A 20,970-nucleotide genomic window follows, 5' to 3' on the forward strand; every position below is an offset into this window, starting at 1 on the left:
ATACCTCACGAATGCGAAGCTGAAAGCTTTTTCCTTCGTGGTAGCAGTTGTACGTTTTCAGAAGGGACAAAATATCAGACCTGAAAAAAGACATAAATGTATTACACTAAGGGGTTTAAGTTGGGAGGTGTGTTTCTAATGTTCAGCGTGTATCAGACATGGAACTCTTACTTTGCAATAACTTTCTCCTCATTCAGCCTCACATAGAAGATCTTGTCAGGATTCATGGTGGTGTTCCATCAATAGAAAGACTTTCAGCTAGAGAAGAGAAAGACAATGGGAAAGGTAGGGAAAAGAAACAAAGTTAGTCAGTGAGCGAATAAGGATATGCCATGTGTTATGTGACTCAACATTATCCAAATGACCCATTCATGTCACAATGAATCTTGTGCAGGAGGACCAAGTGAAAGTAATCACAGGAATGAGGGGAAATCACATGGTCCTACAGTTTAGACAATTTTTGTTGTTCTTGCAGTAAGTCTTGCTTCGACATGTTTTCAGACCTTCTGAAAGGTCACAAAGCAATACTTTTTTCACTGGAAAGTTTAGAAAAATCTTCATATGGCTGTTTTCTATATAAATAGAAATCAAAGTGATCACATCTGACAAGGTCCAAAAAGAAAGAACAAAAACACCATAAAACTAGCCCGTATGACTTTAATTATTCTCTGAAAATCTTCTTCATTATTGCAGCTCTAATCTTATTTTCTATTTCATTATTCAAAACTGTCCCGCCTCGACTAATCACGTGACAAGTGTGGATTAGTAATAGTAACTGGCTTGACACATTGACTTGCCATTTTTGAATCTGGCATTGATGCAGATGAGATTCCACTAAAGGATATGGATAGGAATATATTTTTATGAAAAATGATTTCAGTCTGTTCCACATATTAAACTATAATATGGCTTCAGAAGACTTTCAGTACAGAGAAAAAATAACAGCATATGGGTTTGGAATGACATTAGGGTGAGTAAATAATGAAATAATTTATATTTTTTGGGTGAACTGTGATGAGATTATGTGCATGTGACCACATTTTTAAAGATTCCAGCAGCAGTGGGTTTTTGGAAATTCCTATCTTTCACATTCATGTTAAAATGACTGAGAGTAACTGGGAGTAGCGACAGGGCAGGAGCGGCAGCTGGGAAGTCCCTCAGAGAGAGTATAAAATGGCAGCAGGCCATTCAGCACTTACACACAGAAACATTCTCACCATGACGCAGATAGCTTATGCTTTGCTGGCTTTCAACCTCAGTATCCTCCTAACAGGTGAGTGTATGAGAACAGATGAAATTTCTACTTAGTTAAAACGCATTACATCTATGCAAAACTTGATTTTCAAAATGTGTTTAATTATAAATTGTTAATCATACACTCCAATTCAAAAGTTTGGTTTTGGTAGAATTTGTAAAAATATTTTTGAACAAAGTCTCTTGTGTTTAGGCTGAATTTATTTGATATAACTTAATTAAGTTAAATATTTTTTTATACTATTATAACTTTCTGCTTTCTATTTGAATATATTTTAAAATGTAATTTATTCCTGTGATGGCAAAGCTGAATTTTCAGCAGAAATTCCTCCAGTATTCAGTGTCACTTAATCCTTCAAATTATCACAGTTAAAACATTTTTTGCTACTTAATATTTTTGTGAAAACCATGATTCTTTATTTTTTTGGATTCTTTGATGAATAGAAATAATATAAGAAATCTTTTGTATCAAAATAGTAGTTACAGAACTTGATAGCAAGTCTTTACTGTCACGTTTGAACAATTTAATGCTTCTTTTTTAATAAAATGTATTTATCAAAAAATTATTATAATTGACTGACCCCAAACTTTTTAGTTACATCATGGCTGTTTATTAACTTTATTATTTATTTATTTTTTACAGTCCAAGTGGTAGAGAGTCAACATGTTCCAAAGACCTGTCGGTGTCCACAGGTCAAAAACAGAGTCCAGGGACCATTTTCAGATCTAAAAATCACTCCAAAAGGACCTAACTGCTTACAGAATGAGATAATGTAAGTAGTCCACATATTTTACTTCATAAGATTCTAAATGTGTGTGCACCATTGGGTTTACATGCTCTATTATTCTCTGTACTTTTCATTAGAGTCACACAGCAGAAGACCAATAATCATGTGTGTCTCAATCCTGAGGGAGACCAAGGAAAAAGACTTCTGAAATGTTGGCAAAGGTAAGAGAGTGTTATCATCGAATAAGTCTGTACACTAAAGCACAGCATATCCAAACATCACTCACTATCTCCAAATATTATGGTGGTCTGCATGTTTTAATCTGCTTGATCCATCTGGGTTTTTTTCAGGATGCAAAAGGATGGCAAGGACAGTAAAAACTGCTTACGCCGACAAAACCAACGGCCAAGGAAAATAAAGAGGAAGCAGGCAAAATCCAAGAAGGCCACGTCTTAACCTAAAATTCTAAACAGATGGAGATTATCAGAAGAAAATTCTGTTCAAAGCCTGTGCTGCTGCTGTACATTCATATGCACTTAACAAGCCAAGGACACGAGAAAAGGCTGAACTCAGAGGAGTGCCTGTGTGTATGGATGGAGGCCAAAGGAATGGCATATAATAAGGCGTGTTACAACAGGGACAGCATCTAAACTTTACATGTATACAAGGATGAGCAGAGCCCTGCTATGCAAGTCATATCGGCCAGTTTTTATTTTTTTAGACATATTTATGTTTATCATAAATACATGTATTCAGTGATTATGTGAAAAAATGCATTTTTACAGTTTTACAATTTAATATGAAATAAACTAATAAACATGAACTACTGAGAACTTCAATGTGTTTCTCTACTTTCTTTTTTTCTCATGTTTGTTTACATAGGACTGAATTCTGCTATACAATGCAACAATTGGACATCAAATCATCCCAAAATTTTTTTTAAAGCAATTTCTATATTTTGGTTTTTAAACGTCCAGTAATTGCTATAAATCCATTAATAAAAGTCATGGAAATGTCTCAGAAATGCATTGGTCAAAAGGTGTGGGAACCCTTCAGTATGAACAATTCTCAACAGGTGTTGAGAAATCACTTCTCTTGTCTTGAAGCATTTCCTTGAAATCATGTGACTCTGATCCTACTTAATATGGCAAAACAGGAAACGCATTAAGGAGGGAAAGTGAGGGAGAAAAGCAAGACAGTTCTGCACACACTCAGGTGCAAACGCACATAAGAGAGACTTTCTTGTGAACGACACAGCTTTAATGAAATGGCTTTCAGGTCTCTGCAAGGAAATATGAGCCTGCTGCTCCTGCTCTTAGTCTGCTTACACTTCATTACAGGTAGGTCTATAGTAGCGTTTAATGGCTTATCAGGACTGTTTGCAGATTTCCATCAGATATTGGTCATGGGGGTGATGTGGGACACATGGCTTTATGTTTCTTAATCCGTCTTTAGAAAACAGGACTGCTGCAACTTCCCTTCGAGAAAAATGCGAGTGCATTGAGGAGACTGGCTCAGTGCAATGGAGAAAAATCACAGACTACACAATCATACCGAAGAATCCTCTCTGCAACAAGGTTCAAATCATGTGAGTAAACAAACATCATTCCCATGCAAATTGAGGGGGATTTGATTGTGTAGTGCTCCATGAGATTTGTGACCCTGGATCACAAAACCAGTCACAAGTCGCACGGGTATATTTGTGGCAATAGCCAACAATACATTGTTATGGGTCAAAATTATCGATTTTTCTTTTTTGCCAAAAATCATTAGGATATTACGTAAAGATCATGTTCCATGAAGACATTTTGTAAATTTCCTCACGTAAATATCTAAAACATTTATTTTTGTGAGTGAATGCAGCACAATCGCGAACATAATGGACAACTTTAAAGGCGATTTTCTCAATGTTTCAATTTTTTTGCACCTTCAGATTACAGATTTTCAAATAGTTGTATCTCGGCCAAATATTGTCCTATCCTAACAAACCATACATCAATGGAAAGCGTATTTATTCAGCTTTCATATGATGTATACATCTCAATTTCATGTTGCTGGTTTTGTGGTCCAGGGTCACATTTATGAATCAAGTGGATTTTGAGTGAAGCTTCCAAAAAACTTAAAATAATCTTTGATATATTGTAGGTAGAAAGTGTTTGTCTAAAACACTTTTGCGGAAATCATGTCTAAACTTGGTCATTCCGATCCGAGTCACACCTTCCACAGATCATTTGCTGAAATCATTTATCGCCCTCATGTCACAAACTCGCATGACTTTTTTTCATGTAGAACACATGTTATGTCAATGCTACTCTTTAGTAATAAAACAAATAATAAAAAAACACTTGGTGATCACAGCCTGTCTAAATAAATGCAAAATACAAAGTGAGCAAATTACCTCTCAAAAAATGCCCTTGCCTCCAAAATCTATAGTAATATTCAAATGCACTCTGTACTTTATACTGTAGAACTAAGTCTGTAATAATTAACATGTGATAACCCTTCTGGAAGTTTTGAAATCCAGTTCATTGTAAACAGTGTATGAGGATATTACACAATATCTCGTGTTGAGGCACATCGCGAGTTGAGATCATTTATCTAATTGGAAGCCCAAAGCCAGGCTGTGGCAAGATGAATTGCCCATCATATTGGATTCGGTTAATTTGAATTTGGGCATGAGGGGGCATGATATGACAAACAAAACCATTGAATTCTTTCTCAAGAAACTGGAAATGCAACAAGATCTAGTGAATACAGATAGAGTGGGATAATTTTTGATAAAAGAAAATTCTTGTATTTTGATGCCAAATGGCTTAACCCCTCACAAAATACTTGTTTAAATAGCTCAAGATCCTCAATGCACTACAAAGAGGAAACAGGAAGAAATATGAAATGTAAAACTTTCCAAAAGGTCCCACTGTACCTGTATTTGCCTTATGTCTAATGCTTAAGTTTGATTTAGTAAAAACTTCTACAATAGTCTGAGCAATTACCAAACAATGCAAATATTAAATACATTTTCAGTATATTTAATTTCAGAGTTCAACTGAAGACTCAGATCAAGAATTATGTATTCTGTAGCTTGAAGTGGTTTGCTCACATTTGACAACATAATGATCTCCTCCACAGACTCCAGCTGTCAGGTAAACGAGTTTGTCTAAATCCAGAGTCCAAGCAGGGGAAAAAACTGCAAAGATGCTGGAAAAGGTATGTGAACAACAGCTGCCCTCTCTAAGGACAATTTTACTATTATTTATAATGAATCCACTCATAAAAAAATCTTGAAAAAGTATAAATTAGACTGATTTAGAACTTAATTCAAGGAATTTCAGTGAAAAACACTTGCCACCCTGTGGCAGAAGTAAATCCTAGCACTAGTAGTATTTACTTCTGCCACAGGGTGACAGTACACGCAAATCCTCATTCTATAGAGTCACTAGCTCCCCTCTCTGCATACATTCAACACAAAATCTATATTTGCATTTTAATAAATTAGCATTCAGTAATTTAAAAATGTTTTAAAGTAACATGATCTTTATAAAAAATATGATTAAAAAATACTTGTTATATGCACTACAAGCCTTGCTTGCATTATACAGATTGTCGTTGCCAATGCTTTCAGGGATGGTTGAGTCAGAATAAACAGGTCTCTGGTGAATTTTAAGTGTTTACGTTGCCATTAATGATGTGCATTGATTTAGGGTCGAGAATGTGTTTTGCTCAGCTTTTCAAGCCTCCCTAATAATTAAACCCCTTCACTGTTCTATTGTCCAGGATTAAATTCAACACACAGAAGAAGAAGAAGAAGGTCTGTCTGACGCTCAAGAGGAAGCGGAATGGACCAAAAAGTTCCAAGAAGCATTAACTCAACAGTTCTGATCTTTTCTGTGTAGAAAGATTATCTGCCTGCACTTCATCATTTACCCTCCCTGTCCTTTATTTGCACAAAATATATGAAATGTGTTATGTATATGTAATTTGTATATATATATATATATTGTTTTTGTACTGCTCATTTCTAATAAAACCTTTTTTTTTTTTAAATAGTATTTGTGTATTTCATGTGATTGAAGTTAGCCTGTATCATTTTTTGTGCACATATGTGACATGACGCTATTTGACATAATTATTATTTTTTTAAATACAAATGACACAAATTATCAGAAAGTTCCCCAATTTACCTGTATTCACCAAACTAAAATAAACAAAATGGCTCCTACTCAGTGAAGGAAATAAATTGGAATATTCTATGAAATAACCCAACCTCAACTAACCGTCCACATCAATTATTAATTATGCCATTTTAGTCTCATGGCAAGAAAACGCCTTTCAATGGACAAAAAGATATACACAATCTACTGTGTCCACCCGAAAGAATCACACTTATAAAATGCATTAGGCTAATTTAAAAACAAGATGTCCTGTCTAGAGATGCTCCCCAACTCCATAAAGAAATGACACTGTGAATCCCCCAACCAATTACTGTACAGTAGCTGTGACTCTCAGCTGCAGGAATATCAGTAGAGCCCTTAACCACTGCTGTATTTCTGTGTGACAATTTTACAGAAGTTGGACAGACTGGAAAGACACAGGAAAAATGCTAAGTTTAATATAGGCTATATATGATATGCTTCTATCATGAAAAGGAAAAATACACATATTCCAAAAATATCACAATGCTGATTCACATCTGGTGCAGATGTAGTCTGTCAGAAGGTTCACTCAAGTTTGTTTTGACTGCTGTATAAAGACACATACCTGAGAAGAGTTTCAGAAGAAGCCTAAGTAGCCTTCAAAAGTAGACAGCAGTAGGTACATAAAGCTCACCTGCAGAATTATTCAGAAAACACCTCAAATAAATCCATTCCCATTAATAATGCACTCTATCTTTTCCATTTCCTTGCATATTGCCTCCTTACCATCTCATGAAACGCCGTTCCTTTGTAAGAGCTGACAGAGCCCAGCTGTTTTGTAAGACAACGTCTTATCTTCCACTTCACCCTGCTGCTTCCTCGGGGAATAGAATAATGCTACTCGATGAGAAGACTGGCAGCTGTGTAAACCAATCATACACTCCGCTGATTACCGGACCCAATCAGAGACGTCCGTGGGCGGGAGACTTTTGCGGTTGCCCTGGGAAACGCTGGGACCGTTCACACCAGTATTAGCATGTCTGTAAGATAATTATCAGGAGTCTTGCGATAACCACAAGACAATTAAACTGCAAATGAAAGGGTGCTGTTTAAATTGCTTTCGGTCCACCTGTTATATTACAACTTAATTAATGCTTTTCAAATGTAAAGCTTTAGTTAAAATAAAATGTGTACTTAACACGCGTATAAATGCAACGTTAGATAGTTTCTTTCAGTCTCATAACTGGGGAACATGAGCTTCCTGTTTTTAGCTCAGTCTAGGAAAATATGACACTGAAAGGTCGGATAAAATATTTGAGGAAGTAGATGCTTTAAGCTGCCAAGAGACTTCATCCATGGGGGAGGACGTATTTGTTTTAAAGGGGAAATAATTGTATTAACGGGACTGTCAAAAAAGGAAACTTATTTATGAATTTAGAAACAAATGTTTCAAATTGCAAACCCAGAACCCTACTCAAATAGGCTAGCTTACTCAAAATATTTCAGTGAGCAAATTTGTAGCCCCACCCCCTTTTTCAGCACTGCACTGAACCTTGTGTTCTGAATTTTTATATTTTATAGTAGGCCTAGTATTATATTAGTTTTAGTTTATATTTCCACAGCATGAAGGTAAGATCTTATGGATTTATGAACTCACCACTAGTTTTAAAATCTGTTTTGACGTCAGCTTCAAACATTACAATGCTCATGAGTCATGGTCACAAGCTAATAACTTGGCATAATAAATATATGTGGCTAACGCAAAAACAGAAGTCAAAACCACTAAAGAAGGATGCACGCTTGTTTATCTTGTGCATAAGGTCTATAGTGTCTCTCGGGCCTCAGCTGTGGTTAATAAAGAGTAGGAGATAGAATTTTCAATTTTGGTATGTCATCACTTACTCACCCATATGTCTTTCTAAAGTATGGCTTTCTTGTGTAAATAACAAAAGCAAGATTTATTGAAGAACAGTGTAACCAAACCATTTTGGTGACTATTGACTTCCATTGAAAGGATAAAAAAAGACCATATATTTTGTTCCACAGAAGAAGGATAGACATGAGGGTGAGTAAATGATGCCAGCATTTTTTAATTTTGGGTGAATTATCCCATTTAAACTAGATTGTTGCAAGAATATGAATTATCTCAGATATGTGTAAATATGTGTTTCGACTTTATTTCATTTGAATTGTCTCAAATATAGAAAAGACACTATAATGCTCATAAAAGGAAATTATGACTCTAGGCTAGACACTGGATATATTTAAATTTCCAGAGAAGTACACATACAACTGCACTTCTGCTATTCATCTGTGTGGAGACAAATGGAATGTATTGATCAGGGTCCAAGTTCACTAAAGGGAACATAAATCATCCTAATAGTGACTTCGCCCAAAACATTTATTTAAAACAGCTTTGACAATACTAAGAACTAAAATCTCTGAATTTAAATAACAGCTATGCTTTTTAAATGGCACCTTTTAGTTGTCATATTTACATAATTACATCATTAAACCACAATGGATTATGGGTATTTCCCATAGCTTTCATTTTGTATTTGATCACTTGTAGTTATTAAGGGTGATTTTTAAGCCAAAGAAGATCAAGAAAGATTTATTAGTGGGTTTATGTGGGAGTTTAATTCTTGTAATTCTAAAGCATCATTGCCTGACCCATTGATGCTCATAGATTTTTCACTCCAGTTATTTTGAACAATTTCTGCTCTGCGAGTCTGCGACTAGCTAATATCGCCAGTAAAATGTTGAAGCTATTCGATTTACACAGTTAGAAGCACAACACAAGTGCAATGAATTTATTGTTTAATAGAATATTTTTTCCATGAAGTACATACAACACATGAATGCAACATATCCTATGTTACTCAAGTATTCAGGATGTTGAAGACATCCATACAGGTTAATGGAGAGGAATTACGCCTGGGGGGTTGCTGTCCAGTCTTTAGACTGAAAACCCTCTTGTCTGGGTCAGTATGATGAATGGAATCTCTTAATTGTATTGACGTATGGAGAATGGGTGCAGGAGATCCAGGCTTAAGGTTACAGACTGGAATAAAAAACAGCTCTTTGACTGACAGTGTTCAAATGTTGTTTAGGGAGCTCGCTTCTTGTAAAAGAAGGATGTTAACAATTGTAAGCATGTTTATTTGTTTTTTTTTTATCTGTACCAGATATGATTTCCTTATGTGGGGTTGGTCAGGGTAAAATTGCAAGTACAATAAACCTTACAAGAATAGAAAATTGGCTACTTTGCCATAGACTGGAGTGAGATCATAGACGTCTCTCGAGCTGTCACAATCTTTTTTGGTGCTCTGTCGCATGACAAATCATTGTAGCGCCTCAGTTCAAGCGATCATCTCTTCCGCTTTACTTGTTACAACACGAAATTAACATGAATGAACATCACAATAAGTAATGTTTAAAGATACAGTACATCTTACTGAAATACGTGTTGTCACATGCAATCGCTCAATCTGTGTTTCAGTTGTACCTTAGAAAAGACATTCAATGCCCAAAAACTCATAAAGTCAGCAAGAACATTTAACTTAGAGAGGAGCATTTTGCTAAATATCTGCACTAAATTGCATATTCATTGTATTTTTACTTAACCTTTTCTTGAATGTTTGAATAAATTGGTTTTATGACAGCCACAATTTAAATGTTAAAATGAAATAATGAGTAGAAACATAATTACATCATTATACATTTATTATAACGTTATTATAAAAACTTCCTTGTGTGTAATTCATTTGTAAATAGCCTAGAAATGAATTAATTTTAAACCAATGATGTACCAACTGTGGTTCCCTGTATAGTTTACAGCATTAATTGAAATATATTTTTCTCATATTCTAAGAAGAGCTATTTGTATTAACTTTTCACATAGCATCTAATGCCTACACTGATTTATAACACCATTATCACTCACATTTACAGTGTAATCATTGGTGCTTTATCTGACGTGGTCTCCTCTTGCTCCACCTCATGGTATTCTTCCATTTCAGTATCACTACATCTGAGACTCTCAATGAAGTGCACATTTCTTGTGTCTGTTTGTCTTTTCTTGCGTTGGGCATTCTTCACTGACTGAGCCCTGTCTTTGGGGCCATGCAGTCGGCTATTGCTAGGAAAAAAAGATGCTCTTTTGCCGGAGATGACGTGGAAGAAAGAGACGTGTTCAGTGTCCCCCGTGTCTGGGACACAGACAGAAGACAGTGCCGGGTCACAATACGATGCACTGGACTCTTTAGGCGGATCTGCCTTTTTCTTTTTGCTCAATATGAAGTTAAAGAATCCAGTCACTACCAGCATAACTCCTGTAAAGTATAGGCAACGTTTCTTAATTCATGTTAACCTGTATGCTAGTGTGTTCCTAAACTTGGTCAGAATTCACTTTTAGCAGATATTTACATATTTAAATTGTTCTAAATGATTGTTTTGATTATTTATATGTTTATTAAATAATATAATAATATATGATTAATGTAATAAATTGAAAGACCTGGTATTACAGCGTGCCATGCAAGCACTGGATGCAGGAAACACATCACAGACATCATTGTGTAGTATAGAAATTTCTGAAAACCTCCAACTTTGGTCATCTTCTTCCAAAGAATGAAAATCTTCCATGTGGGTGGACAACTGCACGCAAGAAAAACAGATATGAGTAAATGCATTGATTAAAATCGCACAAGCAAGTACATGATTCATATAATCTGATTGTACGTACGGAAGGCACATTGCCAACAGAGCGTCAATGAAATAGGCAACTTCAAAAAGCATGATCACCAGCGAGGAAAGCCTGTGGGAATACAAACAGGAGTAATGCAGTGGTTTATAAAATTCCTAACTTTTTGTTAGGAAGAAAGTCAATTCAAACAGTTCAAAGGGGTACCAAAACATTCTTTAAAGTCCATATGAAATCATGTTTACTCTATTAATGTTTTTGGTGAACGATTTAAATGTAACTCTCACTTCTCACAACGCAATCAGTTCCTGGAGAATCAATTCAAGTCCCACTTCACATGTTTTCTGATTGAGAATCCTGAATCTCGCCTCAATAAAGTAAAATGGATTGTGAATATGTATTTATGTTAACTTTAATCACTTGTTCCTCTTCATGCTTTTTATCCAGAGTAAGATATTCATTACCATTCAGTAGATATTTGATCTCGCATCTTCGGGCTGTTTATGATATTCTGGTGTTCATGCATGTGAACAACCGCTTAATCCCTATGGAAATATCTCCCTGTTGTTCATGCAGAACCTCTCTGGTCTGGCTGTGAGCCCAGAAAGATCAGATAATCTGGGACAAGAGGCCCATTTGCCTCCATCTGTGTAATTCTCAAGAGGCGCTACTGTATTGCCAGCTATAGTTAGAAATGGAATGACAGTGGCCTTCAGTGACCATGTTCCTTATAGACTTTATGCACCAGAGAAACAAGCGCGCAGCCATCTTTAGAATTTTGTGTTTGAACTTCCGTTTTTGCGTTAGCCCTGTATATTTCTATGGCATCGCTGTTGAAGAGCAATTAGCTGGTTAAGTGGATTTACCAGGGCTGTAACGATACACTCATGTCACGATTCGATACATATCACGATAGTGAACTCATGATACAATATTATTGCGATACGCCAAGATATAATGTAAAAGGTTAACAAAAAATTAACTGTTGATAAAAATGCTCAAATTTGGTATTACATTGGGTGTGGAAATGAATGTGCTGGTAACCCAATGCACAGGACAATAGTAACTCCAGAATAAAAATACTCATGATTCTGATGCTGAAAACCGAATAATTTTAGACAAATATCCCAGACAGCAACATAGTTTCGGCCCAGATCCGGCTCACATCTGGTACGCGTGGAATCCACATGTACCAGATGTGGCCCGGATCTGGGCCAGTGTCCGTGCCTGTGTCTATCTCCGTGTCAGTCTCCTTGCCGCTGTCCGTCTCCGTGCCGGTGTCAGTCTCTGTGCCAGTGTCTGTGCCCGTGCCGATCTCTGTGCCCGTGCCGGTGTCAGTCTCCGTGCCGGTGTCTGTCTCCGTGCCGGTGTCAGTCTCTGTGCCAGTGTCTGTGCCCGTGCCGATCTCTGTGCCCGTGCCGGTGTCAGTCTCCGTGCCGGTGTCTGTCTCCGTGCCGGTGTCAGTCTCTGTGCCAGTGTCTGTGCCCGTGCCGATCTCTGTGCCCGTGCCGGTGTCAGTCTCCGTGCCGGTGTCTGTCTCCGTGCCGGTGTCAGTCTCTGTGCCAGTGTCTGTGCCCGTGCCGATCTCTGTGCCCGTGCCGGTGTCAGTCTCCGTGCCGGTGTCTGTCTCCGTGCCGGTGTCAGTCTCTGTGCCAGTGTCTGTGCCCGTGCCGATCTCTGTGCCCGTGCCGGTGTCAGTCTCCGTGCCGGTGTCCGTCTCCGTGCCGGTGTCAGTCTCTGTGCCAGTGTCTGTGCCCGTGCCGATCTCTGTGCCCGTGCCGGTGTCAGTCTCCGTGCCGGTGTCTGTCTCCATTCCAGTGTCCGTCTCCGTGCCAGTGTCCGTCTCTGTGCCAGTGTACGTCTCCATGCCGGTGTCCATGCCGGTGCCGGTGTCCGTGCTGGTATCCGTCTCCGTGCCGGTGTCAGTAACGGTGCCAGTGTCCATCTCTGTGCCAGTGTCTATCTCCGTGCCGGTGCCCGTGTTCGTGCCTGTGTCTGTGCCGGTGCCTGTGCCGGTGTCCGTGCTGGTGTCAGTCTCCGTGCCGGTGTCTGTGCTGGTGTCCGTCTCCATGTCCTTGCCGGAGTCCGTCTCCATGCCAGTGCCGTTGTCCATCTCCGTGTCAGTCTACATGCCGGTGTACATCCATGTCTCCATGTCCTTGCCAGTGTCCGTCTCCATTTCCTTGCCGGTGTCCATCTCCATGTCCGTGCCGATGTCCATGCTTGTGCCGGAGTCCATCTCCATGCCAGTGCCGGTGTCTGTCTCTGTGTCAGTCTACATGCCGGTGTCCATCTCCGTGCCGGGTTTTGTCTCCGTGCCAGTCTCTGTGCTGGTGCCGATGTCCGTGTCTCCATGTCAGTCTCCGTGCCGGTGTCCATGTCAGTGCCGGTGCCCGTGTCCGTGCCGGTGGCCGTCCCCCTGCCGATGTCCGTCTCTGTGCCAGTGCCGATGTCCGTCTCCCTGCCGATGTCCGTCTCCGTGTTAGTCTCCATGCCGGTGTCCATCTCCTTGCCAATGCCCGTGTCCGTGCCAGTGTCCGTGCCGGTGTCCATGCCCGTGCTGGTGTCCATCTCCGTGTCAGTCTCCTTGCCGGTGTCTGTCTCCGTGCCGGTGTCCGTCTCCATGCCAGTGCCGGTGTCCGTGTCTGTGTCCATGTCCGTCTCCATGTCCGTGCCGGTGTCCGTCTCAAAAACGAAAATCCTGTCCTTATTTACTCACTCTAATTTTGTTCCAAACCTGTATTAATTTTTTTCTTGTGCTGAACTCAAAAGAAGATATTTTGAAGAATGTGGCTAACCAAACAGTCGCAGGTCCCCATTGACTTCCATAGTAGGACAATATATTCTTTGGAAGTCACTGGGGACCAACAACTGTTTGGATAGCCACATTCTTCAAAATATCTTCTTTTGAGTTCAGCACAAGAAAGAAATTAATACAGGTTAATAAAAAAACAAAACAAAAAACAAAGAAAAAATCACTCACTGCACTGAGAACATTAATAGTAGCTTTAATAAGTATCAATGCATAATTTATACAGTGAAGTCTATGTAGTGTTTATTTAATTTGTATATTATGTAATCTGAATTTTTGTTATTATCTTTTAATAACAAAGAAAATAATAACAAAGATTTTATCTTTGCCACTTTGGCCTTAATGTCTAACATTCTTTTTTCTTTTATATTTTGTTACCTAGTAAGGCTTTGTTTTTAAAATAGGGACATTAGTTTGGCTGTAATGCTCAGTCACTAGCAAAATAGTAAAACCAACATGAAAAAGAATCGTGATAAAATCGTGAATCATGACTTTCCTGAAAAAAATTGTGATATGATATTTTTGCCATATCTCACACCCCTACTTTGCCTTGGCATGCGCTGACCCCGCTCTGATTTTACGTGGCCTAGCACTTTGTGGCTGAGTTGCTGTTGTTCCCAATTGCTTCCACTTTGTTATAAAACCACTAACAGTTGACCGTGGAATATTTAGTAATGAGGAAATTTCACGAATGGACTTGTTGCACAGGTGGCAACCTATCATATCACGCTTGAATTCACTGAGCTCCTGAGAGCGGCCCATTCTTTCACAAATGTATAGAAGCAGCCTGCATGCCCAGGTGCTTGATTTTATACAACTGTGGCCATGGAAGTGATTGGAACACCTGAATTCAATGATTTGGAGGACAAGGATACAAAGTATTAATAACAAATACTATCATAAAACAATAACTGAAAATACATTAAAGGAATGGTCAATTCTAAAATGGGGAAAAAACTGATCAGTCTCTTAGATCTAACCACATCTTTAAAAATCACTGTGGCTTTATTTGCTCGTTGCAGGAAAAATTAAATACAATCTGACAGGAAGACATGTCTCAGAGAACTTTCATATGAATAACAATGTGCTATACCTCCCACAGCAGCTTATTATATACTCACAGGAGGTAGACGGCCAAGCTGTTGAACTCCCCCTGTCTCTGAGTCTCTACACCCACTGCACAAAGCACTGACAGCACACACACACACACACACACACACACACACACACACACACACACACACACACACACACACACACACACACACACACACACACACACACACACACACACACACACACACACACACACACAAACACACACACACACACACACACACACACACACATTAAACTTAACCTGCAGAAATCATAATCAATTAATTATGAATTTACTGCTTATTCAGGTTAGTAGTTGTTGTTGAAGTTGTTAAGTTTAGGTGTAAGGGAGGATTAAGGGATGTATAAATTAGAATATGGTCATGGTCATAAGGCATTAATATTATATTAATATTATTATATTATTATAGGTACTGTATAAGTACTAACAGAAAATATGTTAGTAATAAGCTAATAAGAAACTAGTTAATAGTGAGAATTGGTCCCCAAACTGAAGTGTTATTATAAAAAAATTTTTTTCATTTGTGCCGAATATCGACCCCCTGCTAAATTATTACCAACCAATGCTAGGGGGGTACTAATTTGTCGGGGTCGAAATTCGGCACAACACCTGTATAACCTTTGGACTTTTCACAAAAATGGAATGCAATTCTTATTGTGGCCACTAGATGTCAGATTTGCCACACACTACAGCTTGGCAAATAAACCCAAATAAACCCCAGGTTTTGGAGAAGAAGAAAAAAATTACAAAAACAAAAACAAATTAAATAAAATACAATACATGTGTTATTCAATATGTGTGAGAATTTTACAGGTCTCTGTGCAATGCAAAAACATTTTGAAACATTTTTATTAGATTTGTGAATGAAATAGCCTACGTAAAAAGTATTTTTCTTGTATTACTAAAAAATGAGTAAATACTCTTAGTATTATTATCATGTAATTTGTAACACTAGCTAGTTTTATTCACATTACACCTTGAAAATTAGATAATAAAAAAAACGTTATTTCTTATTATTTGTAAAAGATCTCCTAACAAGCAAAAACATTTTAAGAGACAATTCAAGTCACCTTAGTTATATAGCGCTTTTTATATAGCGTTTCAAAGTAGCCTAGCTTTACAGAGATAACAGGAGAATGATGCTACAAAATTTGTTTCTAGAAGAAAATAGCATCACAGTCCAGTAAGTTCAGTGATGGTTAATTTTTCTTGTAAAAAAAGTTATTCATTTAGTTCATTTATAGCCGTTCTGTAGAAAACCTTGATGTCATCGTCAAGGGGTGCGTTTCCCAAAAGCAACGTTAGCCAACTATGGTCGCAAGTTCCGTCGTTATCTTATCAGCATAGTTCAATGAGTCGGTGTTTCCCGAAACCATCGTTCCAACGAACATTCGCAAACAGCATCTCAAAGATATGTGGTTTAAACGACAGCTCTAGAAGCATAGTTTCTATTGCATGACATGTGGACTTAATAAATCCTTATCTTGAGCAAAATAAGCAAGATGACATTCAGTACAACCTGTGTCTTTTATTTAGAATACAAATGTCCTTTACGTCTTTGAGTTTGTCAGGAGATTTAAAGCACCGTTTTTGAAGACTGCGCATGTGCGAACTTGCTCTACCAACTAAGAACCAGGGGTGCGTTTCCCGAACAACGACGTAACTCGCTGCTTAACTACCATAGTACGATGCATTGTTAAAGAAATCAACTAGCTAGGCTGCGTTCCAGTCCAAAATTGTCATGCCCTTCACTCGCTAACTTCCCTCCGTCTCGTTCACCGTCTCGTACGTCATTGCTTACGATGCACGAGTGCCCACTACTGGCGGAAACTGCAATGGGATGAATTGGAACGTCCTAAGCCCTTGATCACTTGGAATCAGCTATGGAGTTGATTTATTATTTAAAAAAATTCCTTTTAGAATTTGTTTAATGAAGCATCCAAATGTTAATAGGTGTGTTTGGGTTGTTTTAAATAAAAAAAAATATAATTAATATATCATAGAGTTGTCTGTTGTGGTGGTGATTGGAGATATGTGGTGACGTCACAATCATACTGCATTGTGGGACATATAGGTGCCTGAAGTGTACATATGAAGTAGACTCGCTCCCTCGGTCAAATCGAGGGAACGAGGGTCTGTCCATATAAACTTCCCTCGTCCACTTCATGAAGTGGAACGCACTTCAAAATGGTGGTGGAAGTGCGAGCGGAAGTGCTTAGGGAAGTTCGCAAGTGCGTGTCTAAAAGTGGACTGGAACGCAGCACTAGTCACGACTGTTTCCCGAAACCATATTGTCGCAAAGTGGTCATTCAACCACGTTAGTTTATGGATTTACGTCAAGCACGTGGTGGAGTAATAACTTCTTTTAATGAATCTGTTTGAGATCGAATTAATGCTTACTAATGCGAACATTCGCAAACAGCATCGCAAAGTTGTGTGGTTGAAACGACAGCTCTCGACCTGTGGTTAGAAGAGTAGTTTCTAGTTTGCATGACATGTGGACTTAATAAATCCTTATCTTGAGCAAAATAAGCAAGCTGACATTCAGTAGGCCTACATGACATTCAGCATGACATTCAGCTGACATTCAGCTGTGTCTTTATTTAGAATACATACAAATGTCATTTACGTCTTTCTAGTTTTTCAAGAGATTTAAAGCACCGTTTTTGAAGACTGCGCATGTGCGAACGTGCTCTACTAAGAACGAGCCTATGATTGAATCTGGAAATAATGCAAAATAACTGAGAAAAATGAGAAACAGTCCTCAGATGCCATGTCTGTAATTTAGCGTTAATTCGATCTCAAACCAATTCATTCGTGACGTCATAAACCAACGTGGTTGAACGACCACTTTGCGACAGTACGGTTTCGGGAAACAGTCGTGACTAGCTAGTTGATTTCTTCAACGATGCATCGTACTATGGTAGTTAAGCATCGAGTTGCGTCGTTGTTTGGGAAACGCACCCCAGAACGAGCCTATGATTGAATCTGGAAATAAAGCGAAATAACTGAGAAAAATGAGAAATAGTCCTCAGATGCCATGTCTGTAATTTATATCAAAACATCTAGCATTAATTCGATTAATTCGAACAGTTTCATTAAAAGAAGTTATTACTCCACCACGTGCGTGACGTCATAAACCAACGTGGTTGAACGACCACTTTGCGACAATATGGTTTCGGGAAACAGTCGTGTTGATTTCTTCAACGATGCATAGGCCTACTATAGTGAAGCATCGAGTTACGTCGTTGTACGGCAGGCAGATCAATAATATTGTTGAATATTAGATTAAATGTCCCCAACTAAGCAACCCAAAAGTCAAAGGCGACAAAGGCGAATGTCAGAATGGAGAAAAGAAATTAAGTAGGCTAATATAATGTGGATCTATTACTTTGCATAGTCTCATTATTATTAGTATTATTTAATAAAAATAAAACCCCTGTTGGTTTTAAAGTTTACTATTGAATAATCTTGCATTTAATATTGTTTATGTAATTGTTGGACTTAAGGAATCTCAGTCATGTAGTAGCTTAAATCATCCCTTCTCATAGATTTCTTTTCTTTCTTTTTTCATTCTTTTTCTTTTTTTCTTTTTCATATATTTACACTCTATTTCAACTTAAATGGGCCATTTCCTAAACACTGGAACAGTGCCTTTCTTTCCCTCATTTTAAAGCAGGTTACAGTATGTTGGGTAATGAGCACAAAATGCACATTTCAGAATTCTAAACATCAATCACAGGGTTTAAAAATTGCTCCTAATGCATCCTTGATGCAACTGGTGCAACATATATATATATATATATATTTTTTTTTTAAAGGTAATTTATAGCACTTTCAATGAAACAATGGCCAACAGAAGAACAGAAAAGACAGTCCTACCTGCAGCAGTCGAGATGCCAAGAACTCTGCAGGCACATTCCACTATAACCCACAAAGCTGAGCCCTTCATGGCTGAAATAAAAATGTTTTTTCTACTTTAGAACATTTGTTGATAGTTAACGTTCTCTTTCGACGGTTAATTTATTGGTAGTTAAAAGAGGAAGTCAGAACTTTGTGTAAGGATGGCAGCGCCACCGCAGCCCCATGGTTAGTAATCTCCTCGCCTGAGCTGGAGGGTGCCGTCGGCTGCGTCCAAGTGCTGAGTTTACCCTAGTAATCAGCCTAACAGAAAAAACTAAAACCCAAACACACCACCCTCTGCTTGTTCCTGCTAAATTCCACCTCTACTCAAGGTGAGTGGACCAAACAATGAAAAAGTTTACAGTTAAAGATTACCTGACTAGGTACTAGCAAAGAGCACAAATAAGGCATGTTCCCTGAGGGATAGACACACACACACACACATGTAAATACACACTTGTGCACACAAGCCTGTTGCAGGACCCCCACAGGTTACAAGCAGTGACCTTCATGAGGAGGTATTCCACCCTCCATCCTTTTACAGCTGCTGAGGGACACATTCAAATTAAATTACCTTCATCCAATCAGCCAATTAATCAAAAATGTCCTTGCCCAAGGTCAGATGTGTTTTTACAAAGTAAATGTACATGGAGTCTCAAACGTCTGCCTGATAAGCCCTGTCCTGAACTGATGATTAATGGTGGAGAAAGCAGCAGTACTTTCATAGCCCAATCCTGACACAAGACAGATGTTAATCATTCAGCAGAGGCACTGAACAGACACCATCTCTTCCAGTCTTTAGTTACCTGTGTCAAAGGTCAGACTTTTCTCAGTCATAACAGATCACAATTGATTAGAACCACAGCATGGCGCATGACGGCATGACACAGTGAGGGTCTGTGTAATTAAATCTGATCACACATGACTACAGTATTGCTAGGATTTCAAACCACATGCGTATGTTCGGCATTACACGACACATCACATAATTTTGGTTAATATATTGACTGATTCATAATACTTTATTTTTTAATAAAACTGTAGAAAATAATAACACCAGTGTGAAAAAGATTTTTTTTTATCTGATATACAACTGAGTTAAATAATATGAATAATAATAATAATAATGTATTTTCTAAATATTTTATTATCCTATAATAATAGGCCTAACTATTATTATCACTATAAAAAGTACTAATATTTTTTTTTAACTCATATAATTTAGTTTTTATTATATTATTATAATTAATTATATGTGATTAGTATTACTAAATAGTTTCTAGTAATACACAAACACTAAATAGACCAATTTGTGACTTAAAAATAAATGGTTAAAAAAAGAAAAAACGGGCAAAATTATATATTTTTTGTGCAAACAGAGCACTTGCATCGCTTCATAAAATTGAGGTAAAACCACTGGAGTTACATGGATTACTTTAATGATGTCTTTACTACCTCTCTGGGGCTTGAAAGTGGTATTGCGTAGCTGTCAATGGAGGGACGGAAAGCTCTCAGATTTTGATAAAAAAAGATCTGTTTCGAAGATGAAATTCTTACAGGTTTGGAATGAGGGTGAGTAATTAATGACAGAATTTACATTTTTGGGTAAACTAACCCTTTAAAAGAAAGTTGTGAACAGCAAAATGTACCATAATGTGCATATCACACATGACAGCTGTTACAACATAACTAAACACAATTGTACAGAAATTCATGGTCTATCAAAGAGACAATCAAAATCATAACTTCCTCTGGCTCTGTACAGAGTCTCCGAGGTTAAATACCTTGCTGGCCAGCTCATCCTTTAGGGAAATATATCCTGAATGTTCATAAATAAGCGGAAAATAAAGGGGATATGGGAGTAACTAGGAAAATATTACAGATGTGAACTGTAAATCCTTTTTAAAAAGGTTTATGTGGCCTGGTCATTCAAGGGACAAAAGAGGGTCTCCCGAAACCAACAGATTAACTGACTTCACTTCTCAGTAACTGAGGCCCTGAAGAAGACAACATTATGTAGTATACATCCTACTGTCCAGAGTGAAATAGGCTATCTTGGCAAACACTTGGAGAGTTCTGCTCTAATTTACAACTCTGATATCCAAGTTGACTCCTGCTAAGAGGAAAAATGTAAATCCCCTAACATTAGAACAAGGCTACCTTTGTTTTCTGCCTGGGTCAACTGTTTTCCAGATTAGCAGAATTTTATTCCAGCTATGTGCATTTCTGTGCTATGTTCTTTATTCACACTGTGAATTCACAACCACAGACCACTAAAAACAAGTTTAAGAGCATGATCAAACCTTTTAAACTAA

General features: G+C 37.9%; 5 protein-coding genes across 5 annotated transcripts in view; 3 read left to right on the top strand and 2 right to left on the bottom strand.

The window, feature by feature from the left end:
* The window catches only part of rassf4a (Ras association domain family member 4a), a 28,190-nt gene extending 21,141 nt beyond the window's left edge, over nt 1-7,049 (bottom strand). The window contains exons 1-4 of the mRNA XM_082153721.1: nt 6,902-7,049; nt 6,741-6,809; nt 172-258; nt 5-80 (exon numbers count right to left, since the gene is read on the bottom strand). Of these exons, the coding sequence (XP_082009847.1) occupies nt 5-80; nt 172-227 (132 nt within the window). The 5' untranslated portion in view covers nt 228-258; nt 6,741-6,809; nt 6,902-7,049. The remainder of the gene's footprint in view (nt 1-4; nt 81-171; nt 259-6,740; nt 6,810-6,901) is intronic.
* On the top strand, nt 659-2,821 carry cxcl-c13b (CXC chemokine 13b). The gene is made up of 4 exons (XM_082153725.1): nt 659-1,273; nt 1,898-2,027; nt 2,120-2,203; nt 2,333-2,821. Exons 1-4 carry the CDS (start codon nt 1,174-1,176, stop codon nt 2,436-2,438), a joined length of 420 nt encoding a protein of 139 aa, XP_082009851.1. The 5' UTR covers nt 659-1,173; the 3' UTR covers nt 2,439-2,821.
* On the top strand, nt 3,138-6,016 carry cxcl18a.1 (chemokine (C-X-C motif) ligand 18a, duplicate 1). The gene is made up of 4 exons (XM_082153726.1): nt 3,138-3,322; nt 3,438-3,570; nt 5,112-5,189; nt 5,757-6,016. The coding sequence occupies exons 1-4, from the start codon at nt 3,250-3,252 to the stop codon at nt 5,845-5,847; spliced, it is 375 nt and encodes a 124-aa protein (XP_082009852.1). The 5' UTR covers nt 3,138-3,249; the 3' UTR covers nt 5,848-6,016.
* A 1,869-nt stretch (nt 7,050-8,918) lies between the features above and the next one.
* On the bottom strand, nt 8,919-18,972 carry tmem72 (transmembrane protein 72). The gene is given in 7 exon segments (XM_082153164.1): nt 8,919-9,146; nt 9,149-9,195; nt 10,068-10,449; nt 10,635-10,774; nt 10,863-10,934; nt 14,754-14,820; nt 18,635-18,972. Coding segments are annotated over 7 exon segments (927 nt in total). The 5' UTR covers nt 18,705-18,972; the 3' UTR covers nt 8,919-8,997.
* LOC309486865 (uncharacterized protein) lies at nt 12,008-14,744 on the top strand (the record flags this gene model as incomplete). Its single annotated transcript, XM_082154332.1, has 3 exons — nt 12,008-12,477; nt 12,519-12,601; nt 12,639-14,744. The coding sequence occupies 3 exons, from the start codon at nt 12,008-12,010 to the stop codon at nt 13,304-13,306; spliced, it is 1,221 nt and encodes a 406-aa protein (XP_082010458.1). The 3' UTR covers nt 13,307-14,744.
* Nucleotides 18,973-20,970: the final 1,998 nt, after the last annotated feature.

Source organism: Leuciscus leuciscus (assembly GCF_965113295.1).
Source record: "Leuciscus leuciscus genome assembly, chromosome: 22".
Taxonomy (NCBI): domain Eukaryota; kingdom Metazoa; phylum Chordata; class Actinopteri; order Cypriniformes; family Leuciscidae; genus Leuciscus; species Leuciscus leuciscus.

What these genes read in the sequence shown, in the direction of transcription:
- cxcl-c13b (XM_082153725.1), top strand. Translation starts at nt 1,174, where the DNA reads ATGGCAGCAGGCCATTCAGCACTTACACACAGAAACATTCTCACCATG. An exon ending in CCTCAGTATCCTCCTAACAG is followed by an intron (nt 1,274 to 1,897) that starts GTGAGTGTATGA and finishes TATTTTTTACAG; the next exon opens with TCCAAGTGGTAGAGAGTCAA. An exon ending in CTTCTGAAATGTTGGCAAAG is followed by an intron (nt 2,204 to 2,332) that starts GTAAGAGAGTGT and finishes GGTTTTTTTCAG; the next exon opens with GATGCAAAAGGATGGCAAGG.
- cxcl18a.1 (XM_082153726.1), top strand. Translation starts at nt 3,250, where the DNA reads ATGGCTTTCAGGTCTCTGCAAGGAAATATGAGCCTGCTGCTCCTGCTC. An exon ending in TGCAACAAGGTTCAAATCAT is followed by an intron (nt 3,571 to 5,111) that starts GTGAGTAAACAA and finishes TCTCCTCCACAG; the next exon opens with ACTCCAGCTGTCAGGTAAAC. An exon ending in CTGCAAAGATGCTGGAAAAG is followed by an intron (nt 5,190 to 5,756) that starts GTATGTGAACAA and finishes TCTATTGTCCAG; the next exon opens with GATTAAATTCAACACACAGA.